Source organism: Nannospalax galili, unplaced genomic scaffold (genome assembly GCF_000622305.1).
Source record: "Nannospalax galili isolate Female #2095 unplaced genomic scaffold, S.galili_v1.0 scaffold1200, whole genome shotgun sequence".
Taxonomy (NCBI): domain Eukaryota; kingdom Metazoa; phylum Chordata; class Mammalia; order Rodentia; family Spalacidae; genus Nannospalax; species Nannospalax galili.
Genome location: NW_008347131.1, coordinates 1,172,721 through 1,182,130, shown reverse-complemented (window position 1 = coordinate 1,182,130; position 9,410 = coordinate 1,172,721). Strand labels below are relative to the sequence as shown.

General features: G+C 43.3%; 1 protein-coding gene across 4 annotated transcripts in view; it reads left to right on the top strand.

The window, feature by feature from the left end:
* Agbl2 (ATP/GTP binding protein like 2) overlaps positions 1–9,410 on the top strand; it is a 60,520-nt gene that overhangs the window by 2,776 nt on the left and 48,334 nt on the right. Inside the window, exon 4 of one of the 4 annotated variants that reach the window (XM_008843629.1) lies at positions 8,088–8,222. The exons of the other annotated variants lie outside the window; for them this stretch is intronic. Within the exon in view, the coding sequence (XP_008841851.1) occupies positions 8,088–8,222 (135 nt within the window). The remainder of the gene's footprint in view (positions 1–8,087; positions 8,223–9,410) is intronic. 4 annotated transcript variants of the gene reach the window in all.

Sequence of the window (9,410 nt, the reverse complement as noted above, 5' to 3'; positions counted from 1 at the left end):
TTTGCACTTGGGTCCTTGGAGCCTATGTATGTCTATAAAGTCATCAGGTAGATTTCAATGGTAATGTTCATCACCTCTACTAATTAACATAATGTAAATTTCCATGCTTCCTCCTCAAATATAATACATTTTTTAAAATTTGTTGATTTGTGTGTGTGTGTGTGTGTGTGTGTGTGTGTGTGTGTGTGTGAGTGTGAGTGTGTGTATCACATAGAACATCTCAAACCATCAAAATAGTCTTTTTAAAAGACTATTCTTGCTTTGTAGCCCAGGCTGGTCTGGAACTCACTGTCCTCCTGCCTCAGCCTCCTTAGTGCTAGGATTGCAGTCCTGCACCATACCCAGCTTTGAAAATAGTCTTGACATGTGGAGAGGCATTTCCTTTCCCCTTATTCTTCAGAAGTGTCTTACCCATTCTTGGGTCTATGCTTCCCTCCCTCCCTCCCTTCCTTCCTGTGGTTCTGGGGATTGAACCCAGAGCCTTATGTAGGCTTGGCAAGCATTCTGCCACTGAGCTACATCGCCAGCCCTCTCTATGTAAATTTTTTATTACTTTTTTTATTATTCCAAAGAGGCAATTTTTCACACATTTTTCCAGAAATAACTTGAAGCAGGTTACACAAATATATATATATATATAATGAAGATTAAGGGAGGGGGACTAGGAATAAGAAATCAAAGACCAAAGGATTTGGCAACATGGGTTCAACTTTGGTGGAATAATGAAGGTTTCCATTAGCTCTCTCTTTTTTTTTTGTTTTTTTAAATCCTAACAAGTTTATTGGCCTTGCTAACAGCATAGGATGGGGGTTATTTACAGAAGAGTGGGGACCTACCTATTTACAGCTTCACTGGAAAGTCCACACTCAAATATACATCCTATGACTTCCCGACAGCCACACAAAATGGCAAGAGATGTGCGTGGTGGCATTCTCGGCTTATATACTTAGCCACTCCCCCACATGCAGCTAAGGTCACCTGATTGGGAGGAGTAACCGACTCCCCATCGACTCCTTTTTTGGGGGCTTTGACTCCTTTTTTGGGAGGGGGGGCTTCATTTTAATTTCAGAAAACATTAAAATCTCTTAGAGCATATTGTGCACATTTTAACATCACCATGTAAAGGCAGATGTTGGGAATTATGGAGTAACCTCTGAAATTCATTTGCTTATTTTCAAGTAACATCAATATTTAGCCTTACTTAGTAACTAATAGGATTTTCTTTCTTTTTTTTTCCCTTTACCATAAGCTGTTAATTAGGAAATTCAGAGAGTTTTTTTTGCATTGCAAGGAACTGGCAGTCACATACAAAGATTTAGGGTACAATTAGACAAGTAACAGGACATCCAGCTTTTTAGCAGGCACCAGATGGGGGCTGTATGTAAAGCAGGATGCTTGAACTTTTACTCAAGGTTACCAATGCCTGTCTGGTAATTTATTGGCCACAATGTTTTGTTTTGTTTTTTTTCTTAGGGCTAAAAGCATGGTAAACTTCTAGCTTTTAACCTCAGAGTAAACCTTTAACCCGGCCTAATCTCTTAACTAATGGTAGCTGAGTTATTTGTTCAGGACAGGGAGGTGGGATAAGGGCTGTTGACCAAAATGCTTTCCCTCAGAGCAAGAAGATTAAACTTTTGACTCAGCTGTTTTTCTCTTGCTAGCCCTGCCATGTTCTGCAAGACAGGGATAGCAGAGTTGCTGTTTTCAGCACCCCTCCCTGCAGCAGAGAACGTAGCCTGGACTTAAAAGTTTTAGGCTCATCTCGCCCTAGGGCGTGCCATTCTGGTTTCCTACATCTCCTCCCCCCCTTTTTTTAAATTTATTGAGAATTTCATACATGCATATAAAGTGTTTTGATCAAATCCATGCCCACTCCCTCCCCTCTAACTCTTCCCGTATCTCCCCATCACTTTTTTTCTGATACATACACTCTTCTTTTTTTTTTGGTCTTTTTGAGACAGGGTTTCCCTGTAGCCCCAGCTGTCCTGGAGCTCACTATGTAGACCAGGCTGGCCTTGAACTCACAGAGATCTGCCTGCCTCTGCCTCCCGAGTGCTGGGATTAAAGACGTACGCCACCATGCCCAGGATCTTTTTTTTTTTTTTAAATGGGGCTCTTTGCTACTCTAACATTACCCCCCTATGACAAGATAACCCTAAAATCTTTTAAGGATTAGATAAAACCTCCCAAATACTTTAGACATTTTTGGGTTTTGGAATGGAGTATGTTGCTAAGAGGCCCAAGGACATTTTGTCTTTTAGCTAAGAAACTGGCTACTTTTCTTTGGGGTCTTTTTACCCTAACTGCCTAGCCAATTCCTACCTCCTATTATCACACCATCCTCTGAAGGGGTTACCTGCCAATAGGGAATCAGGATGCAGACTGCTCTGGTTTCTTTAGTGCTGAACAGGGACACAGAGTGAGGCAATTAGGGTACCCCTTCAGTGGGTCTATCTAAAGGACTCCCAAATTGCGTAACTCTTATATGTAGGGGGAAAAGAGAGTTCTTGACTGGTGAATAGGAGATGTGAAGGAGAAGTAAAGGCAAGAGTAATTAGTATTACAAGTTCTAGACAGGGAACTAGAAAAACGTCAGAACAAAAATTTTCAAATGCTCATATGAGAGTCCATTGGAACTCTTGATGAGCATGGAATGGAGGTGCAACTATGGCTTGCCCAAATAGTGGTTGGAGGGCACTTCCAGTTAACACTCTACCCCTTCTTCTGGCTCTTACATTCTTTCCACCAACCTCTTCCACAAAAATCCCTGAGCCTTGGAGGGGGTGATAGTTGTGGGTGATCATCCTCCCATTGTGACAAGGCACTGAACTTTCTTCAGGTTTCTGCATCATCTGTTTTCCACTGACGCGGAGACCCAAAAATTCAGTCTCTATGTAAATTTTAAAATTGGCTTGTAACATTAAAAAAAAGAAGTCATTGGGGATTGATTTTATGACCCAGTGGTAGAACACTGGTTTGATATTGCCCAGGACCTAGGTTCAATCCCCTGAATATCAAAAGTTTTATTTTTGCCTGGTGGACACCTTTAATGCACACCTTTAATCCCAGCACTTGAGAGGCAGGGGCAAGTGGATTGCTCTAAATTCAAGGACAGCCTAGTCTACATAATGAGTTCCAGGCTAGCTGGGGCTACAGGGAGACTCTGTCTCAAAAGACAACAATGACAAAAAAGTTTTGTTAAATTATTCAGTAATTTATTGATTGGTTGATTTGTGTGTGTGTGTGTGTGTGTGTGTGTGTGTGTGTGTGTGTGTGTGTGTGTGTGACCATTCCGCCTGATCTCAAAATCAAAATCACTTATGTGGTCCTGGCTGTCCTTACCTCCCTGATCCTCCTCAGTACTGAGATTACAGGGGTGCACTACCATCTCTAGTCTTTTGTATTTTGTTTTTGAGACAGGGTCTCACTATATGGCCTGGTCTGGCCTGGAACACACTATATAGAACAGGCTGACCTCCATCTCACAGAGATCTGTCTACTTCTGCCTCCCTAGTGTTGGCAACTACAGGCAGTGCCCCCATACCCAGCTCATCTCCAGCTACAAAAAAAATATATAAAAAATAAAAATAAGGGGCTGGAGAGATGGCTTAGTGGTTAAGAGCACTGACTGCTCTTGCAGAGGACCCGGGTTCAATTCCAAGTACCCACATGGCAGCTATGAAGCATCCTTAACTCCAGTTCCAGGGGAATCCGAAGCCCTCTTCTGACCTCTGTGGCATTGCACAACACGGGTGCACTCACATACATGCAGGCAATACACTCGTACACATAAAATAAAAATAATAAATAAAAAAATTAAAAAAAATAAAAATAAAAAATTTTAAAAGCAGAATTGGAGTTTTAAAAATTTTTAATATTTAAAAGTATTTTTAATTTTTGGGGGGGGTCTTTTTGAGACAGGGTCTCCCTGTAGCCCCAGCTGGCCTGTAACTCACTATGTAGACCAGGCTGGCTTTGAACTTAGAGAGACTTGCCTGCCTCTGCCTCCCAAGTGCTGGGATTAAAGCCATGCACTACCATAACCCAACATATTTTTAATTATTTATGTGTGTGTGTGTGTGTGTGTGTGTGTGTGTGTGTGTATGTGTGTAAGTGTGTAAGTATTTACAGAGGCCCAAAGAGGGTATGGGATCCCCTGGAGATACAGGTGGATGTGAGTTGCCAATATGGGTGCTAGGAACCAAACTGGGTTCTCTGCAAGAGCAGTAAGCACACTTGACCACTGAGTCATCGTTCTAATCCTACAATTTACAATTATTGAGGCTACATAGTGAGACCCCGTCTCAAAAAATTATTGGGGCTCAGGTTAGAGTGCCTGCCTAGCATATTTGATCTTCAGTCCTGCATAAAATGAGGCATGAAATGGGGAGAGGAAAGAGGAAAGAAGTGGGGAAAGGGGGAAAGGACTAAAGGAAAGGAAGGCCGAAGAGATGGCTGAGGTTAAAGTACTTGCCACTCAGCTGTGAGGACTGGAGTCCTGATCCCCAGAAACCCATGTACATGCCTGGTGGGCATGGTGGCCTCTGCCTGCCTGTGATTCCAGTTTCGAAAGGCAGGGACATAGGATTCCCAGAGTAAGACTAGTCTTATTGACCAGCTCTGAGTTTGAGAGTGCCTCAGTGAATAAAGTGGAAGAGCAATTGAGGACAATTCCCAACATCAACCTCAGGCCTCCATATGCATGCACACACATGTATGTGCATCTACACACATGCAAAAAGTGTACTCACATGTACACCTCACTCGAAAAATGGGGGTGGGGAGGGAAAAATAAAACAGAACAAGTGATTGGCTCTCAGACCTGGTGGTGAGTGCCTGCACTCCAGCATTCAGGAGGCAGCAACCCTCGTCTCTGCTTCCTGAGTGCTGGGATTGGGAGTGTGTACTGCCATGCCCAGCCCAGATTTATAGTTTTTTCATAGTATTTCGTACTTTTGTACTATTATAAATTTTATCTTTTGTTTGTTTTGAGATAGGATTTCACTAAATAGCTCAAACTGACCTAGAACTGTTTAAAACTCACCCAGGTTTGCAATAATCTTTCTACCTTTGCCTCCCAAGTTAAATATTAGCTTTAGAAAATTAAGACAGGTGTGAAGGCACATGCCTGTAATCCATTTACTACATTTATTTGTGTGTGTGCATGTGCATGTAGATGTGCCATGGCTCGTGTTGTGGTTAGAGGACAACTTTCAGGAGGTAGTTCTCGCTTTCCATCTTGTTAGTCCCAAGGATCCAACTTAGGCAACAGGCTTGACAGAAAATGCCTTTCCTCTCAGAGCCATCTCATCAGCCTGGAAATTATTTTTTTTAATTTATTTTTATTTTATGTGTATGAGTGTATTGCCTTCATGTATGTAAATGCACCTGTCTTGTGCAATGCCCAAGGAGGTCAGAAGAGGGTATCGGGATCCCCTGGAACCAGAGTTACAGACGGCTGTTAGCTACCATGTGGGTGGCTGGGATTCAAACCCAGGCCTTTTTTTTTGGCTCTTTTTGAGACAGGGTCTCTCTGTAGCCCCAGCTGTCCTGAAACTCACTTTGTAGACCAGGCTGGCCTTGAACTCATAGAGATCTGCCTGCCTCTGCCTCCCAAGTGCTGGGATTAAAGGCCTGTGCCACCACGCCCAGTGTCCTCTGCCTCCCAAGTGCTGGGATTAAAGGCCTGTGCCACCATGCCCAGTGTCAAACCCAGCTCTTTTTGCAAGAACAGCCACTGGTCTTAACTGCTGAACCATCTCTCCAGCCCAGAAATTAATTTTCTAATGGTATACTGGCTTATGTCAACAAGAATGAGTTTTATTATTTTATTTTATTTTTGAGACAGTCTCAATATGTAGTCCTGGTTGACATGGAACTTGCTACATAGACCAGGCTGGTCCCAAATTCACAATGATCTGCCTGCCACTACTGCCTCCTGAGTGCTAGGATTAAAGGCATGTATGCCCTGTAAGTTTTTATTTTCAATTATTTGTTTATTTTATTTATTTGTTTGTTTATTTATTTATTTATTTATTTATTTAGTGATCTTTTTGAGACAGGGTCTCCTTGCAGCCCCAGGTGGCCTGGAACTCACTATGGAGACCAGGCTGGCATTGAGCTCACAGAGATTTGCCTGCCTCTGCCTCCCGAGTGCTGGGACTACAGGCCTGTGCCACCAGGCCCAGTTTTGTTTATTATTTTTGTGGGGGCTTTTTGCAGGGTTTTTGTTTGTTTGTTTGTTTGTTTTTTGGTGTGTGTGGCCTTTTTGAATTGGTCTCCCTGTAGCCCCAGCTATTCTGGAACAGGAGTTACAGACAGTTGTTACCTGCCATGTGGGTGCTGGGATTTGAACCTGGGTCTTATGCAAGAACAGCCAATGTTCTTAATCTCTGAGCCATGTCTCCAGCCCCCAGGCTGCAGTTTCTTACAGTATTTATAGACAATATGGTGTCATTATAGACCCATTCTGTCATTGGTGGGTTTGAATTCCTGTCTACATGACTATAGACTAGACACAGGGGTCAAAAGGGCCTTCTAGCCTTCGTGACAAGAGACCATAAACTGCAGCTTTGGGCAGGAAACATTTACAGAAGCAGAAAAAAAGATTAAACAAGCAACCAGTTTTTTAGGCAAGCAGGGTCTGTTTCTTTTCTTTCCTTTTTTTTTTTTTTTTTTTTTTCATCTTTTTGAGACAGGGTCTCCCTGTAGCCCCAGCTGTCCTGGAACTCACTATGTAGACCAGGCTGGCCTCAAACTCACAAAGATCTGCCTGTCTCTGCCTCCCGAGTGCTGGGATTAAAGTCGAGCACCACCATGCCCAGCTTATTATTTTATGCGTATGAGTGAGGGTGGCCTGCATGTGAGTGTACCCATATGGTACGATGCCACAGAGGTCAGAAGAGGGCTTTGGATTCTCCTGGCACTGGAATTAAAGACGGTTTGTAGCCGCCATGTGGGTGCTGGGAATCGAACCTGGGTCCTCTGCAAGAGCAGTCAGTTCTCTTAACCGCTGAGCCATCTCTCCAGCTCTAGGCTTTTTGAGGCAGTCTTGTTATGCAGTCCACCTGCTTTGAGCTTGCAATACTACTGCCTTTGCCACTCCACTGTAGCCGGCTTAACACTGATTTTAATTCTAGCCGCTTTGTTCAACATTATTAACAATCTTTGATTACTGATTTGTTGAAAACAGACCTTCATTTTGTAAGATTCAGTATCTTTAGGAAAAAATGCCTTTGGCATCAGTACTTGGCTCCCACTCTAGTATCTCCTTCACTTGGGTTTGGCTTTCTTAACAGCTCTTACAGCCACTGGGGTTTTTCTGCCTTTTAAGCCCCCTTTTTTTTTTTAAAACAAACAAACAAAAAAAACAACTTTTTTTTGGTCTTTTTGAGACAGGGTCTCCCTGTAGTCCAGCTGTCCTGGAACTCACTATGTAGACCAGGCTGGCCTTGAACTCACAGAGATCCACCTGCCTCTGCCTCCTGAATGCTGGGATTAAAGGCATGCACCACCACGCCCAGCTCGAAAAATTATTTTTATTTAATGTGTGAGTGTATTGCCTGCATGTAAGTGTACCCATGTCGTGCAGTGTCCTTGGAGGACAGAAGAGAGGATGGATCCCCAGAACCAGAGTTACAGACAGTTACTAGTTATTATGTGGGTGTTGGGATTTGAACCCAGACCCTCTGCAAGAGCAGTTAGTGCTCTTAACTGCTGAGCCATCTCTCCAGCTCCTCAAGTCTTTTCTTATTCCATTAGAAACACACTGTGGTGTTTCTGAAGTCTCTTTACTCTTGTTTCCTCTCTACTCTTGTTTCCTCTCTTGTCGTTAGAAACACACTGTGGTGTTTCTGAAGTCTCTTTACTCTTGTTTCCTCTCTTGTCAAATGGGACTATTTAGTCGCTGTTCAAATAAACTGGAATGTGAGAGGTCTTTGAAAAATGGGCTGTGCCATTGTAAAGGCTTTGTGATAGACAGTGGTAATAAAGTTGTAGTGGTTTGAGCAGTCGGGATTTTAATCCTGACATCAGCACTGGAGATGTGGGGCCAGCCTATAAGCAGCCTGAACTAAATCACTTCTTAGCTCAAAGAAGAACTTTACCAAATTCTGCTATTCAGCAGCGTGTTTGGAAAAGTAGCCCTCAGTACATGATGAATGGCTCCTTTGGAGAAAGAGATGATTTGATCTCGGATACCTTAGAAAAAGAGACATTTCTATGTGAGTAATAATCAGTGTAAGTTACACCTCCTCCATCTCACCTACCCCCACCCAGAACCTTACTCCCTTGACAACTCCAGGAACACAGAACAGGACCTAATGTGAGAGGCCAAGGAGCCAGCCTTGGCTCCTGTTTTTGCTTTATTTTGTGTGGTTTGTTTGCTTTGTTTGGGGATTATTTGTTTGATTTGTTTTATATATATGGTACAGATGTCTTCTCAAATCCAAGAGACGGAATGGAGTAGAGTTTCTCCCTCAGTATCTATGCAAACATCAGTTCACTACTGTTTTCTTGGCATCCTCTCTCCCAACATCAGCCCCCACCCCCAGTTCAGGCTGCCATGCTTAGCTTCCTAATTGGCCTCCGTCCTAATTGGCCTCCCAGAGACGAGAGAGAGAGAGAGAGAGAGAGAGAGAGAGAGAGAGAGAGAGAGAGAGAGAGAATGTGGGCTGCTCTTGTAAAGCTCAGAGGACAACTTGTGGAAGTTGGTTCTCTTTTTCCACCATGGGTGTTCTAGGAATCAAGCTCCTGTCATTAGGTCCTTACCCACTGAACCATCTCACGAACCCCCACCACACTGGGCTCTAGATCTACTTAGGTTGTAGGTTTAAGTTAAAATTCTGTACATTGAGACATTTTCACATGCACTTCTAATCTCTATATACATGACTATCACTGGTCACAGCCGCCCACCTTCTGAGCTCCTCGGCATCTGAGCATGAATACAAACTCGTCAGATAGACAGCCTTCCTCTCCCACTAGAGGCTCCATACTCTGCCATCCCTGTCACTGTCCACTGTGTTGTCAGCACCCTCATCCATTCCCCCCTGTCTGCCCTTCCAGCAAATCTAGTCAGCCAGAGGTCCCTGTTCCAGGAGGGTCAGCTGTTCCTCATCTACGGCAATACATTGTCAGGATTCCTTTGGATGGAATTGGGGTCTGCTGTTCATTTTTCATGTAGTATGTTGGGTTACTGTCTGGAAGAGCCTTTATCTATCCTGGCCAACAACTCGAATGAAGGTATCGCCTGTCTGGCTTTGCTGTTTGATAAGTAGCTTTTAGTTATATATATGTATGCTCTTATGAAATTATATGGGTCCCTTTAATCTTTGCTTAAACATCCCTTTTGGGTGTTTAAGGACATACAATTGGACCAGATAAACTGATTTGTTTTCACTCTTGAGGTC